This window comes from Helianthus annuus, chromosome 1 (genome assembly GCF_002127325.2).
Source record: "Helianthus annuus cultivar XRQ/B chromosome 1, HanXRQr2.0-SUNRISE, whole genome shotgun sequence".
NCBI classification, from domain to species: Eukaryota; Viridiplantae; Streptophyta; class Magnoliopsida; order Asterales; family Asteraceae; genus Helianthus; species Helianthus annuus.
In genome coordinates this window covers 110413151-110428938 of record NC_035433.2, presented here as the reverse complement: position 1 = coordinate 110428938, position 15788 = coordinate 110413151, and the positions used below count along the sequence as shown (strand labels likewise).

Sequence of the window (15788 nt, the reverse complement as noted above, 5' to 3'; positions counted from 1 at the left end):
TCAATTTGGTATATAAACGTCTCCATCTTTGGTTTGCATTCACAAGAAATATTTATTATATAGTTTAGATTGTTTAACCCGTGTAACACACGGGGAACTAACCTAGTAAACGAATAAACTAAACTAGTAAACAACAATGAACGAATAAACTAAACAAACACAAAATATTCCCATACAACAGCAACTACCACATTCCTCCTTCGAGAGACTTCTGTTCTTATCCACCACTTTTGACTTGTTGCAGACACACACTTACTTCCTCTCTTACCAATAGCAATTCTGTGTTTCAGTTATGGCCACTATGGAGAGCTTGATCGGTCTTGTTAACCGTATACAGAGAGCCTGCACCGCTCTCGGCGACTACGGCGGCGGCGACTCCGCCTTGAGTTCACTTTGGGATGCTCTTCCGTCCGTCGTCGTCGTCGGAGGCCAGGTTTCTCCTCATCTATGCACCTCTTCACACTGTAATTAGCTTTATTTTATTCTCGTTTCTGCCAAATTATGAATAATGTTGATGTTCAATTGTGCAAAATTCGTTAGGTTTTCGATGTTGAGGCTGCAAAATTACGATAGTATTGGTGTTCAGTTTTGCAAATTTCGTTTAGGTTTTTGATGCTGTTTGTTGTATCGTATGTCATGTGTTGAGGTTGGTAATTTGACTGAAAAATAGCTAGCTTGAGAGTTTTTTATGTTTAGCTGCAAAATTACGATAGTATTGATGTTCAGTTATGCAAATTTCGTTTAGGTTTTCGATGTTGTTTGTTGTATGTTGAGGCTGGTAATTTGACGGAACAATAGCTTGCCGGAGAGTTATTTGTGTGTTAGCTGCGATGTGTTAGTTGGAAGAATTGGTAGTTAAAGCTCAATTAGGTTATGGTTTAAGTTAGGGTTGCAAATATGACGATGTTTATCCCTGTAGACATGGTGACTTTGGTTTTGTAATAGAAATGCATGAATATGTAAGTGTGTTACTTAGACTATGGGGTATGGGGCGGGCGTTGGGGCGTGGGTTGGGTACCAAACGCCAAGTCACCACCCCGGGTGGGCTTGGGTTTCGGCGTGGCCCCTTGGGCGGGGGTTTCAGCCCGGGCGTTGGGCATGCCTAGCGGTCTTCCGTGGCCGACTCTCATTGGCTGGGTTGGCTAGGTCATAGCGGCTATGTTTAAAATTTAAAAAATAACCGTTTGGCCAAGCCAAACGGTTCACCCAAGTCACTATAAAACCCCCCAACCCCACCGCCTGTCCACATCGCTACCCTAACCCTTCACTCCACCTACCCGAACCCGCTACCCACACACACTTGATAAATGGCCTCTTCGACGCACGAGGAAGAGCTAGCACTTGTCACGAGCGTCGTGGACGCGATGAAGGGCCGCCAACCCGGTGAGACCGTTACTGGCCGGAAGCTTTCGCTAGCTACCGGCACAACGTGGGGAACGACCGGCACAATTTAAACGCGTGCCAACACAAGTGGCGTGAGCTACGACCGAAGCTCGACCGTTTTAAAGCCTACTACGACAGCGTCCCGGGCGGTGATATAGGTCACGAAGACCGGGTGGCGGTGGCCAACATCGAGTTCCGGGGCAAGGAGCGGAAGCCGTTTGACAAGCTTGCCCTGTTCGAAATCTACCTAACGCTTTAGGCTTTTTTTTTTTAATTTTGTAATCTTTTTTTTGTAGAATTTTGTAATTTTTAGGAAATTTTAATAATAATTTTAGCCTTTTTTTTTTTTTTTTTAAAATTTTGTGTGTATTTTTTACTTTTAGGCTTTTTTTTTTTTTTAATTTTTATAAAGCTGGCCAACCCACGCGGGCTAGCCACGCCCCGCCATACCGACCCAACACGTCACTCACCAGCCGGGGGGGGGGGGTCGAAGTCCACGTGTCAACCCATGCCCCAAACCACCGCCCCACCATACCCCACGGTCTTAAATGGTGAAAATAGAGTCGAGAGTTCATTGCGGTTGATTCTTACTATTTCGGGTTTTTGTTTTTGTTTTTGTTTGTGTGAGAGAGGACAAACTAGTATTGATGTTCAGTTATGCAACATTCGTTTACGTTTTCGATGTTGTTTGTTATATATCATCTATTGAGGCCGGAAATTTGACGAAAAAAGAGACTGTTGGAGAATTTTTCATGTTTAACGTACTCTGTGCTAGTTGGAAGAATTGTGAATTGAAGCTCAGTTAGGTTACAGTTTGCATAATCTTGGCTTTGTTTTAACTCTTAAGGGCTTATTGCACCATAACACCATAAAACACGTATTCTTCATTTTTCTTACCACTTAATATAACTCAAGGGTATGAAAATGTAAGTATGCTACATTAAATGGTGAAAATGGAATTAGGGTTCATTCCAGCTGATTCTTTCTGTTTCAGATGTTTGTTTATGGAGGTTTAAATGTTTCACCCACTTGTTTTTGCATTCTGTTAATGCAATTGAGTTGATTATAGAGTTCTGGAAAGTCGTCTGTGTTGGAGAGCATTGTTGGGAGAGATTTTCTTCCCAGAGGATCTGGTTAGTTCCCTACTTCCCTTCCATCTAGTAGTAACCAAGTGTCTTCACTTTTTCAATAAATTCACTCAAAAACTTCTTCCTAAATAAAAAAAAACACACACTCAAGTTTTCATGTTGTTCCATTGTTGTGAAATTCTTTAAAGATTTTAGAAATAAGTGACTTAAATGGAACATGTATGATAACTAGCGTTTAACGCCCACGTTGCGGGCGCGGGGGTTCTAAAACCGTGCTAAGTAGTAAGCAAACGACGACCAAAACAGGGACATATAAAAAAAACAAAGACATGAATTTATGCCGCCATGTGATGTAAAACATAGGCAAAGACAAACACAAACTTATACCGCGAGCCGGCATAAAACGTAGACAAACTCGAATGTACGCCGAGAAAGATTAAACCTAAAGATAAAAAAATAAGACAAAACTTAAAGGGTCAAAAGTTAAACATACAAACTTGAGGGACTGAAAATCTAAATCACCTTCACTACAAAAAAAACCAATAAACCAAAAAAAAAGTTTCACTACAACTCTACAAGAAAGAAACAATAAAAAAGAAACTTCAGGGATCAATATGGACTACCAAACGAAGTTTGGTGGTCGAACCCAAAAGTCATTAAAGTTCCTTGTCTGCAAGAATCTACGGAAAGATATATTATATAATTCCTATTTACTTATTTAGTTATTAGTGTTTAATTTAATTTTGAAGAAAAAAGTCACTAAATAATAACCATGTTTAACAGTTGTCCCATTTAGGTCATTCCATTTGAACAGTTGTAGAAAAACTTCATAGAAATGGAACAGTGTTAAAACTTGAGTGGTTTTTATAACTAGAAAAGGTATCTACGACTTTACTGGAACAAGATTGAAAAATTGGTTACAGTTCAATGATTTTATATCAATTTCTTGATATGACTTTTCTTTTCATCGTCTTTTTTTTAAACATTGGTCTTAGTTTGAGATAATATATAAGTCATTAACATCTATTGTAGGGATTGTCACAAGGAGACCATTGGTGTTGCAGTTGCATAAGACAGATGGGGGAGAAGAATATGCTGAATTTGGACACATGCCACGTAGGCGATTTACTGATTTCTGTATGTAATGTGACTCCCACTGAATTTCTTCTGTATTAGATGGTTATACAAGCTGTCAATTTTTTTATTTTTTTATTTTTTATGAATATGTGAGAAACTAGTGTTTACTTTTTTCCACAGCTTTAGTAAGGCAAGAAATTCAAGATGAAACGGACAGAATCACTGGGAAGTCGAAACAAATATCCCCTATTCCAATTCATCTCAGTATATACTCTCCTAATGGTGGGTTTCTCATATACGTTTTTATCTACATACACACACAAATGTTATGTGCGTGTGTGTACACATATATAATATCTTCCGTTTATATGATACACCGACCTTATTTTGCTCCTTTGTTGATACTTGACGCAGTTGTGAACTTAACCTTAATTGATTTACCTGGATTGACGAAAGTTGCTGTTGGTATATTTCTTCACCTTGTATGCTTGTAATTGCATTCTCTGATTTATCTGAACTTTATCTAACTGAGATAACCTATTCATTTGCAGAGGGACAACCTGAAAGTATTGTAGAAGATATAGAAAAGATGGTTCGAACTTATGTTGATAAGGTAATTTAGTTATATTCATAGTTTCTATTTTAATGAAACATTTGATTAAGTAAAAGGTGTACTTTTTTCTATTTTTCTCATGGGAATTTCTTAAAATTTTGACATATGATGATGATGGCGCGTGTTTCAGCCCAACTCCATCATACTAGCAATATCACCTGCTAACCAAGATATCGCAACATCTGATGCTATGAAACTTGCTAAAGAGGTGGATCCATCAGGTAGGTTTTTCTTATTGTTTTTGAAATGTTCATTTTTCACTGCTTTTGAGTTTTGATATATTCATATTTACATGGGTTGATAAATGTAATGTTATATAATTTAGTAATAAAAAGTTATGTTTTAATAAAACATATGCGTTACACAATTGAATAAACCTGTTTATTGTACTAATAAAATATAATATATTGTAATTTATTAACATACAATCGTCAAGATATGTATTTAATAAAAAATGAATATTGATGTGCCGGCGGATAAATTTTGTTAAGTTAATTTTTGAAAATTGTTTCTTTCAACTGGGTATTAATGTATTATTAACTTTGATTTTTTAATTCCACCTATTTTTTATTACTTAACATATTATATATTTACCATTCTTACCATCCAACCACGTTAAATATTTGATTTTTTTAATAAGTCACTCATAAAAACAATTATCTATCATATTCTTCGTTTTTTTAATATTTTAACCAACATAATTTTGAACTTGGTGAAACTTTTAAGTAAAAAAATAGCTTTATTTAAAAAACTAATAACTAATTTCATATTAAATTCATTTGGTTAATGATATAATAACTATCTTTGATTAAAAAATAAGTATACATAATTAAGTAGAAGAGAGACGGAAAAACCAAAAAATAGATGGCTCAAATGAATGACATGTGTCCCCCATGGTTTTCTTTTATTATATAGTATAGATATAGATATAGATTTATTCAAAATCCTTCGTTTTCGTCTTATGAATTGACCAGGTGAAAGGACCTTTGGTGTGTTGACAAAGCTTGATCTAATGGACAAAGGAACTAATGCGTTAGATGTGAGTTCCGTCTTGTTCTTTTTTCACGTTGCTTGTGTTTGAAACCGATCATATGATATCGAATATTCAATTGACCCTAAGTGAATTTTATTTATCCAATATTGGTGTAAATGTGATCTTTGTAAAGGTTCTTGAAGGCAGAGCGTATCGTCTGCAACATCCCTGGGTGGGAATTGTGAATAGATCCCAAGCGGATATTCTGAAAAACACTGATATGATTTATGCAAGGCGAAGGGAACAGGAGTACTTTTATACGAGTCCTGATTATGGACACTTGGCTAGCAAAATGGGTTCTGTATATCTTGCAAAACTTCTCTCTCAGGTACTTTGTTTTGTGTATATGTCAACCTGAGTTTACATGTTGACTACATTTGGATGATTTCTTGTGCAGCATTTGGAATCAGTAATAAAAGCAAAAATACCTGGTATTATCGCGTTGATAAACAAAGGTATTGATGAGATGGAAGCCGAATTGGACCGTCTTGGGAGGCCAATTGCAGTTGATGAGGGGGTGAGTGAGAAGCTTCTCTTCCTGTGTGTGTAATATGACTTCATCCGTCCGTAGTGTCTTCTTTTCACTTAAATGCTCCTCCTTTTCAGGCTAAATTATACACCATTTTGGAACTTTGCCGTGCTTTTGACAAAATATTTAAGGAGCATCTAGATGGAGGGTAAGCAATACGCAGAAATAATTAGAATCCGAATTTGTTTATTGAGGCATTAAACACTGATTATTGCGACCATGTAATTCGCATTTAATTAATTTTTATTGTCAGACGCCCTGGAGGTGACCGTATTTATGGAGTATTTGATAACCAGCTTCCTGCTGCTTTGAGAAAACTTCCATTCGATAGGCATCTTTCCCTACCAAATGTGAGAAAAATAGTTTCTGAATCAGATGGTTATCAGCCTCACTTAATTGCTCCTGAACAAGGCTATCGACGCCTTATAGAAGGCGCATTAAATTATTTTAGGGGACCCGCTGAAGCTTCTGTAGATGCAGTAAGTAGCTTCTACCCCAATTTATTTTTTTGTTATTTTATTAGTTTACTAACAAACTTAGTAGAGTGTTCATATAATATATGCAACTTACTTAGTAAATCGTTTTTCAGGTGCATTTTGTCTTGAAAGAACTTGTCAGGAAGTCGATTGGAGAAACTGAGGTCAGACTCGAGAAACACACTTGTTAATGATATATAAGTTGGATTCTGTGTTATGGACCTGATAATATTATTAACTGATGATTTATTGGGAAAAAATTACTTTTATCCACATTCTAACGATTTTTCATCCATGGTATGATTTTAACAATGCTAAAATCATTTATAAATGATCTGATCTCTTTTATAGTTATAGAAAATAATATGTTATATTTTCAAATTTACCAACTTATAGTTTAGCACCAAGCTCATTTAATTTAACTAATTTAATCTATAAAAGCTGATGTGGCACATGATTGATGCCATGTCATGCACCACCACATCAGATGCCACACATACATAAAATGTTTATGTGAAAAATGTAAAGGTCATTAGGTGCTGCTACATGTTGTATGGTGTATAAGATGCCACGTCAGCAACGTTTGATAGCCAAAAGCTGACATACCAATTTAACAGTGCATCCAAAATTGTCTTAGAATGTAAAGTGGTTGTAACAGGAATTAAGGCGGTTTCCATCACTTCAATCTACTCTTGCTGCTGCAGCTACTGAAGCATTGGAAAAGTTCCGTGTGGAAAGCAAAAAGACAGTTTCCAGATTGGTGGAAATGGAGTCTTCTTATCTCACAGTCGATTTCTTTAGGCGACTTCCACAAGAAGCAGAGAAAGTTGGGCCTGGGCCTGGGCCTGGGCCTGCTCCCTCACATGCAGACCGCAGAAACCCACCTTCTGCAGACCGTGGAAACCCGAGTGACCCATTAGGGGACCGTTACGGAGATGCCCATTTCAGAAGGATCGGCTCAAACGTATCATCTTATATTAATATGGTGTCTGACACGCTCAGGATCACAATCCCCAAGGCGGTTGTTTATTGTCAAGTCAAAGAAGCGAGGCAAAATCTTCTCCATTACTTCTACACACAAATAGGAAGGAAGGAGGTGGTGAATCTTTTGAAAACTTGTTAATGTTTTATTTATTGTGTTATATGTTTTAAGTTCTAACAAGTAAAACTGTAATATTGTTAGGGTAAACAACTGGGGGAGTTACTGGATGAAGACCCGTCTCTGATGTCAAAGAGACAGGATCTTGCTAAACGACTCGAGTTATATAAAGGAGCAAGAGATGAGATTGATGCTGTTGCATGGGTGCGGTCATAGTGGTATTCTGCGAGTCCTGCTCTCGTTTATTGTTTATTTAACTCTTACTATCGAATATATGCTTTGTTTCTTGTCGAGAAATGGAACTGCATTGTGTACATCTGTAACACTTTCTCGATATGTGTGTGCGCTCTCTCTCGTATGTATATAGGTGTGTATTCTTCTGTTACTATGAATGTTACATGTTCATTTTTGGTAGGATTTCTTCTTGTGTGTGTAAATTTATTAGCTTTCGGATTTTTTGTTGTTGCAGACGTGGGTTATATGCTGACATCAAGATTTGTTTCGTGTTTTTATGTGGAATTGGGTTTTAAGGTGCAACTGGTAACGTTTGGGTTTGTACGGACCTTTGAAATTTTTATTAAAAATTTGGATTTTTTTAATTAAATTAATGTTGTTATAGAAAGTCATTATTATAGAACTCTGGGAAGTCAAAATAAGTAATACGAACAAAAAAATGGGTCTATTTTACTAGTAGAATCAGAGGGTGTAAGTTCAAAAAAAATGCAATTCTTAAAACTATTTCTCTTGACGACACCCATCGCTGTTTGTTGCCCCCACTGTCAACGTTACCCAAGTGTCACCCTGCCGCTGCGTGGCTCCTCGCGACCGTAGCTACCGATCTAGCCAAGACCAAGACATCGTCATCAATGTAGCCACTGCCGTCGTCGCCAATACCACTGTAGTAAACACCACTGTCTCTGTTGGCGCCTCTTTCATTGACGCCACTAAAGCTTGTCACTAATAGCTGTAATAAAGATAAATGTAGCTGGTGAACCTAATTTGATATATATGTATTAAAATAACTCATATTAGCTCAATCGCATTTTCACTAGACTTTGTTTTCATCCGAAATCATTTTCGCTAGAAGCTCTATTGACCGGCATCATACTCAACTTGGCTTGTCCTCTTGCCATAACGTTGAATTCCTTTATGGATTTAGTTTCCGTTACTATTTTTTAATCAAACAGCTTATCTCTCATGGGTTAAGCTAAATGCACCCCCTCTTTTACTTATCTTACCTCCTTTCCTTTTTTAAATCACATTAAAAGTTTCCATATTACCCCTTAAAATTTCATTATTTTAAAATTGGTTTTTTCTTTTAAGTCCGAAACACTTTTAGTATAAAAAATTAAAAAGGTTTATTAGAAAATAAATAAAATAAACAATACTATTGCGCTTCGACAAAAAAAAAAAAATTGTTTACTAGAGAAAAATTATAAATGTTTTAAGAAGACATTATCTGATTATCTACTATTCTAGTTTTTGCAGTTGTCTATATCAGTTAAATTCTTTTGTGTTTTTTTTTCTTATTTTGTTCTCTATCAAATTTGTGTTTTAAGTTAATTTTGCTGTGAAGTTTTGTAATTTAAGATTGTTTCTATCAAATCATAAAAGAACGTTTCCATCACATTTATGTTTTCCTATTAAATTATTGTTTTCTTTCGAGATTTACTTTATTTATATGTAATATAAGTATTAACCAGTGAACATTTTTTTTTATTTTAAGTGCATTAATAATATTTAATTACATCTGTTAATATATAAAACTAAGATAATGATCAAGGCAATTCAAAATCATTAGTTTTGATTCGATAAATTGGTTTCTATTAGTTCTCAATCCTTCAAATTTATTTACACTTATATTCTTTTGTAAATTTTGTTCTATAAGTTATCAAGAGAATATGGTGGCTAAACAAACACTGTCACTTTCTAAAGAAACTTTTAAAACAATTTTTAGAAAGAAAAAAAAGAAGTTTGATAAAAACGTTATTTAAAAGTATTAAAAAACATTGAAAAAAGTTATTTAAAAATTAAAAAAAATTACAAGAAGTTCTTTAAAAAATAAAGATAAAAAACGTCTTCCAAAAAAAAAAAAATTAAAGCTAACAATACGAAAAAAAAAACCTAAAAAGGTTTGAATTGAAATTTCTAGGGGGAAAAATGGAAACTTTTAATGTGATTTTAAAAAGGAAAGGAGGTATAATAAGTAAAAGAGGGGGTGCATTTAGCAACACCCATCTCTCATATGCACACTTCAATTTCAATAAATTTAGCGATATGAAATGTTAAAAGTTAGCACAAAACATCATTTGATAATTATTACTAAAATTGAGAATGCGTAATTTGAGAATCACAAACTTACTTGAGAACTAAAGCACTACTATCAACCAAGGATTTTTTAGGGTAATTTTATACACACCTCTATAATCTTATTTTCACATCCCTAGTGTATACAAAACATGTAGTCACATTTTTCTTTTATTTCGTTTTTTCACGATACCGACACTCACTATAACAATTAAAAAACAAAAAAAAGTTGATGCTAGAAGAAGAAAGGAGTACAGAAATATTGAGGTTCACATGTTTGGGATAACATGATACTAGGAATAGTGATTGTTAACATGATATGAATGAAGATTTGAGGTGTGTATGAATTCTTAGCATTTGGATTTGGATTTCGAAAGATCATAGTAATGTTAATGTGAATTATATAGCATGTAATTGTGTAAGTATGATGATTTAGGCCAAAATTGTTATCTAGCATGATCATGCTTGTGATTCAATCAAGAACAACACTAGGACATTATCTACCTCAAAGAAATTTAGAGTGATTAGTGTGTTTTTCATATAGTTTTCCTTATGTTGTCGAGTTAGGAGTTTAGGTTAAACAAATAACTCTTGTCAAAAGATTAATATCAACTTCACAACCAAGCTTAAAGAATGATTCCTAGGTGATTAGAGTGTTATTTCATTTTAATTTTTTGAAAGAATTATAAAACTAGGAACCTTGACAGGAACTTAGTTAATTCAGAGGTTGTGTCATCACTAGTGCTTCCCATAGTCATCACATGATCAATAGTTGATACTTAGTTTAGACAAATTTCTGTTAGATATTGTTTAAATTCATTAACTTAGTATTTAGATTATTTGCATGCTAAAATTAGGAAACCCACTTGCTATTTGAGAAGGCTTTAAAGTAACAACAATTTGGTACCGAGACACCGCGTCCACGAATTAATATCCGGTTCAAACCTCTGTTGCTTTGTTTCAAACATATGTTTGGCCAAATCAGATGTTTGATCTTCATGATCAGTGCTTTGCTTCATTAGGGCTTTAGCAATTGATCAGTGGTTTCTTCTTCTTCTTCAACAATGGCCCCAAAGCTCTGAACAGATCTTTGAATGTCTTCAACAGATGTTCTGATTAGTGTTCAAGATTCACTATCTTTGTGAGGAGAATGTATCATTGACTATTTATTTCTTGACCGGGAAGTCATGTTTTGGCTTTTGAAATCATCTGTTCTTTTGTAGGTCCAACAATCTCCCCATAGAACATATGATGCTAAAACATATATTTATTTGATCAATCTTTATTCCTCATCAGCTTCTCTCTGATTTGACCTTTGAATTGTAATTCAAAGTTCATAGAGAAGCTATCCTCTAGATCCCTTTTGAGTTAAAGACCCAACAAGTCTTGCAGATCTTCATCTTTGAGCCCAAAGGCACTATTCATTGAGATTTTTTGAATTTCCCCACTAGCCCTGAGCAGAGTTAATACATGACTTTTCTTATCAGACTTTCAATTTAGAATTTTAAGGTTAGGAGGGTTTGTTGGGACCGGAGTTATTACAGATGAGTTTGGGGAAGCTGGCCTTCCCAATATTTTACCAAGTAGATCTTCTGGATTTGCATCTAGATGCCCATATGTTAACTCATTTATGATTTCCTTCTTTCCTAAGCTCATCTTGATACATCTTCATATCTTCTTTTGACATCTCTTTTTGTCTTTTGAGATAGCTTCTTGTAGCTGTTGAGATGTTCTTTGCAGGGCAATTGATAAATATCTTAATGAAATAACCGTTTTAAAACAACAAATGGAAGAAGTTAAAATTGAATATGAGAGGGTCGATAGAAAACTAAAGAGTTATGCATCCGCATCTGATGTTTTAGATCACATTATCCCAAAACCTATGGGTATAGATGAAGAAACTGGGAAAATGTTTATGGTTATGGAAATCGAGGTATCGAGTATAATAGGTGTCCACCTCCGACGTGGATCAATTATACAAAGTCTCCAGAAGATGTTGACAAGGCACTAAATGTTGTTAAAACACCTTATTTGCTGATCCTAAAGACATATTACCTAAAACTATCGATATTTTATTTGAGAAATCAGAAAGTTGTTCTGATAGTTGTGATGAGAGTGTTTGTCATTTGGTGGTTGAAAAGGTTTTTGAGATTGAAAACAATGAGAATTTAGATCGTGAGAAGAAGGTAAACAAGAACAAGCACATTCCACAAGAGAAATATAACTTGTGTGACTCTGAGAACATGATTACAATGTATCAGATGGTCGGGTCAGACAAGATATATTCTGATTTGGAATTTCCGATCAAGAATGTGAATGTTGCTTTGATTACTAGAACGTTTAAGCTTGTTAACGGCATTGCTATGCAAGTTAAAACTCATAAAAAGGTTATTCCACGAAACAAACAAAGGTTTCAAAACAAAAGGAATAATAAAAAAATGTTTTGCTGAAACGAGCTACTACCAATATGAGGTTGCGTTTAAAAAAAAAGATATAATCAGAATTTGAGAAACCAACCGAACAATTACCAAAAGAGTAAATTACAAAACTCGTCCTTTATGTATGTATGTTATTGCAAATCATGTCCTTTATTTTCAATAATTACATTAATCATACCTAATGTTCACAAATCCTAACAAGGTATATCCTTTAACCCAAACCAAGTTAATTTTAGTCAGGTAGGGCCCACGTGAGGGCATTAATGTCCTTTCACCTACCCATCTCTTTCTCCCCCCATTTATAACCCCCCATTTATAACCCCAATCTCCCCTCATTCCAAAACACCCCACACCTGCAAATCCTAAAACTAGGACAGAAGCAACAAGGGTGCAACCCGGAATTCCATAATGAACAAGGGTGCAACCCATAAAAGTTTCATAATGAACAAAAAATAAAACAATCTTGATCGCTATCCCTCTATCCCATTTTCCATTTGTTTAATTTCTTTTGGTTGTCAAGAATCATATCAGCTGACTTAAAGCTTCAATCTTTTTCATTGTATGTGTATCTGTGTCTCTTTTTTTGTGATGAAAGGTTAAATTTGATGTTGGCTAATTATGGGTTGTTTTTATTTTGTTGAAATGATATCTTTTTTGTTGGACCGTTCTATGACCCTAAAAGTCAGTCGAAGTAGTTCATCTTCATGTATGAAGGCGGAATCAACATATACGAAGTTACAACAGCTTATCCTTTCAATTTCTTATCTTTCTATTGCTTTCTGATGAAATTTTGGCAGAGTTTCAGCACCGTAGCACACACATACACTACTTCAAATGAGAACCGCTCCACCCTATTTATAGATATCTTGGATCGCTCATAAGACAGGCCAAATGAGCGATCCAGATCACTTGTCCTAAAAGCGATCCAGGGTTTTGACTAAAAAGCGGCCCACTATGACATATTGACATAAAAGCGATCCTAAGTCTATCTTACACAATATTTACACTTTGACCCCCTATAGACCAATCTTGACTTTAGACTTTTTGTAGACGCAGTCAACAGACATTCCGTGCATCAACAGACTCCCCCTTGGATGTTGACGTAGTCTTTTAGCATCTTCAGATCCGTAGTCTTCAGTCTTTGTCTTTTCACCAACTCTGTCTTCTTCATAAGCATTCTTCACAGGTTCCAGGACTATCTCCTAGCTTTATCTTCAAGCTTCCCATTAGTTGTTGATCCAGACTTCCCCTCTCACTGACTCCCCCTCTCAGTATGCTGGAATCTTGAGATATCTGATTCAAGCTTTTGCAATTTGCCTCCGTTGGGAAATATCGTCCAAACCTATTACTCAACCAATAACATTACAACCTATCTTTTCAAACAATAAACACAAATTCAATCAGCTTTTAAAAATCCACTCAAGTTTTCAAGTTCAAGTTAATGACCCTGAATACTTGATTAATCTACCAAGTTCAATTTAATGACCCTGGTTGATCTTTTGACGGATCACACTGATTTAGTAAAACAATTTTCCAATTTTCTTAAAAATAACAAGTATCAACTTAATGAACTTGTTTGTGACTTTGAAAACAAACAAATTTCCAACAATATAAGCTCTCCTCGATCTTCAGCTCAGAACCTCCTGCATCTGCTTCATCTTTCTAGAATCCGACAATCAACTTTCCACTCTGGTTTGTCTAAAATAAAGCAGAAATAAAATCTTTTTGGATTTTAAGATGATCTAAACTAAGAAATGAAATAACAGAAAACTTAAATAGCAGAAAATAACCTATTTACAGGTTTGTTTTTGGCAAGCGTGTCAGGGAATCATATCAGCTTTTCAGACAGATTACAAGTACCGTTAAGCTACATTACATACTCAGATTTAAACAATTCACCTCGATTGTCGATATACTGATCCATCTTAAATTTTCATACAAACTTCAATTTATTCAGGATACTGTTTAAGTGTTTTAAGAACATAGCTCAATTCATGTGTCCCACCTCTTGAATATACTCCCGTATCCAGAATCCCAATATTCAGTCTTACAGGCAAGAATACTACAATGATGTCTGTACATAAATTAGGGTATGCGAGAACTGAGGGATCTCAGGTCAGAACTTCCGTTCAGCTGAGAGATATCAGTTTCGACTTTGCAGTGTGTTCCCTTTAGAGAATCTTTTAGCTACAACAACTGATTATCAATTTTATTGTCTAATCAGCTGAGGGCTTTATGCTATATTTCAAGCATTTTGGTGAAAGTATTAGCCAGGGACTAGGTCAGAACCACCGTTCAGCAGAAGTCCCGGAATAATACCCCAGACATCATAGAGTACAAACGCCTAGTATATCAGAATACGAGACCTTTCAAACGAGATTTCAGGGGTTACCTATATATCCAAGTAGTGTTCCCCACGAATTTCACCAGTTTGAAATTTTAGGTTTATATCCCAAATAAATTTACTAAATGTACGAAAACCTATCGACACATCGTTAGTGAGACTGTTTAACTCATTTTGTCTTTCCAAATCTTTAGCATACTGTAATTGTCTAGCTGATGTACTATCATTTTCCCTATATACACAAGCTCTTTTTCAATTTTATCATGTTTTTGGATTTTAGCATTTTTTACTGTTTTTGTATTTTTTTGAAAATAGACTATGTACAACTAACTATCTCCCCCTAAATACCAAAACACGTAAAAAACCGACAAACCATCGCAGATTGTTTCTCATCTTCATCCGCAACAGTACTCTCATCAACGCTCACAACCCCATCCGACACTGAAAGCAATTTCATACCATTAAGTTTTAACAAATATTGAAACCGATTTTTATCAAAAGCTTTGGTATGCAAATCAGCTTTTTGTTCGTCAGTGTGGATTTTTTCAATTCGTATCAACTTTTTCTCGAAGCAATCGCGAATAAAGTGATGACGAATCTCTATATGTTTAGTTTTAGCGTGATGTACTGGATTTTTAGTAATATTAATTGCAGCCTCATTATCAACAAACAGAGGTGTGTTAAGAAACTGCAAACCGTAGTCGCGCATCTGTTGCTGTATCCACAGGATCTGAGAGCAGCAACTGCTAGCAGAAACATACTCCGCTTCACATGTAGATAGCGCCACAAATGTTTGTTTCTTACACTGCCAAGTAACCAATCTCGGACCAAAGAACTGGCATCCTGCAGTTGTTGATTTCGCGTTGATTTTGCAGCATCCGAAATCCGAATCGGAAAACCCTTCGAGTGTAAAATCGCCTTTTCGAGGATACCACAACCCCAATGTGGGTGTGCCTTTCAAGTAACGTAAAATCCTCTTCACAATAATCATGTGCGATTCTCTCGGGTTAGATTGAAATCTTGCTGCGAGGCACGTTGGGTACATGATGTCAGGACGTGAAGCAGTTAGGTACATCAAAGAACCTATCATGGATCGATAAAGTGTCTCATCAACCCTGTCTCCAGTGAGATCTGGGTGAATCCCATGATTAGTCGCAAGTGGGGTAGCAGCTGGAGTAGAACTTGACATTCCAAATTTCTCCAGAATATCATGCACGTACTTCGTTTGATGAATGAAAATTCCTTCAGGAAGTTGCTCAACTTGTAATCCCAGAAAGAATTTCATCTCCCCCATTGAAGACATTTCAAATTTCTGCTTCATCACCTGTTCGAAATCTTTGCATAATTTCTCATTTGTCGACCCAAAAATAATATCGTCTACATAAATTTGTACTATCAGAA

General features: G+C 35.4%; 1 protein-coding gene across 2 annotated transcripts; it reads left to right on the top strand.

Annotated features, from left to right (window-relative positions):
• The first annotated feature begins 99 nt into the window (after positions 1 to 99).
• Positions 100 to 7902, top strand: LOC110873549 (dynamin-related protein 1E). 2 transcript variants are annotated; one of them, XR_002555238.2, is made up of 16 exons: positions 100 to 433; positions 2453 to 2516; positions 3504 to 3608; positions 3729 to 3830; positions 3963 to 4013; positions 4100 to 4161; positions 4292 to 4382; positions 5136 to 5200; positions 5328 to 5522; positions 5592 to 5711; positions 5801 to 5871; positions 5977 to 6202; positions 6313 to 6363; positions 6858 to 7295; positions 7383 to 7665; positions 7768 to 7902. XR_002555238.2 is itself a non-coding variant. In XM_022122492.2 (15 exons), exons 1-15 carry the CDS (start codon positions 293 to 295, stop codon positions 7512 to 7514), a joined length of 1914 nt encoding a protein of 637 aa, XP_021978184.1. In that variant the 5' UTR covers positions 100 to 292; the 3' UTR covers positions 7515 to 7753. The 2 variants fall into 2 exon arrangements, 1 of the variants encoding a protein (XP_021978184.1); XM_022122492.2 differs by lacking the exon at positions 7768 to 7902 and having other exon boundaries at positions 7383 to 7753.
• The last annotated feature ends 7886 nt before the right edge of the window (positions 7903 to 15788 follow it).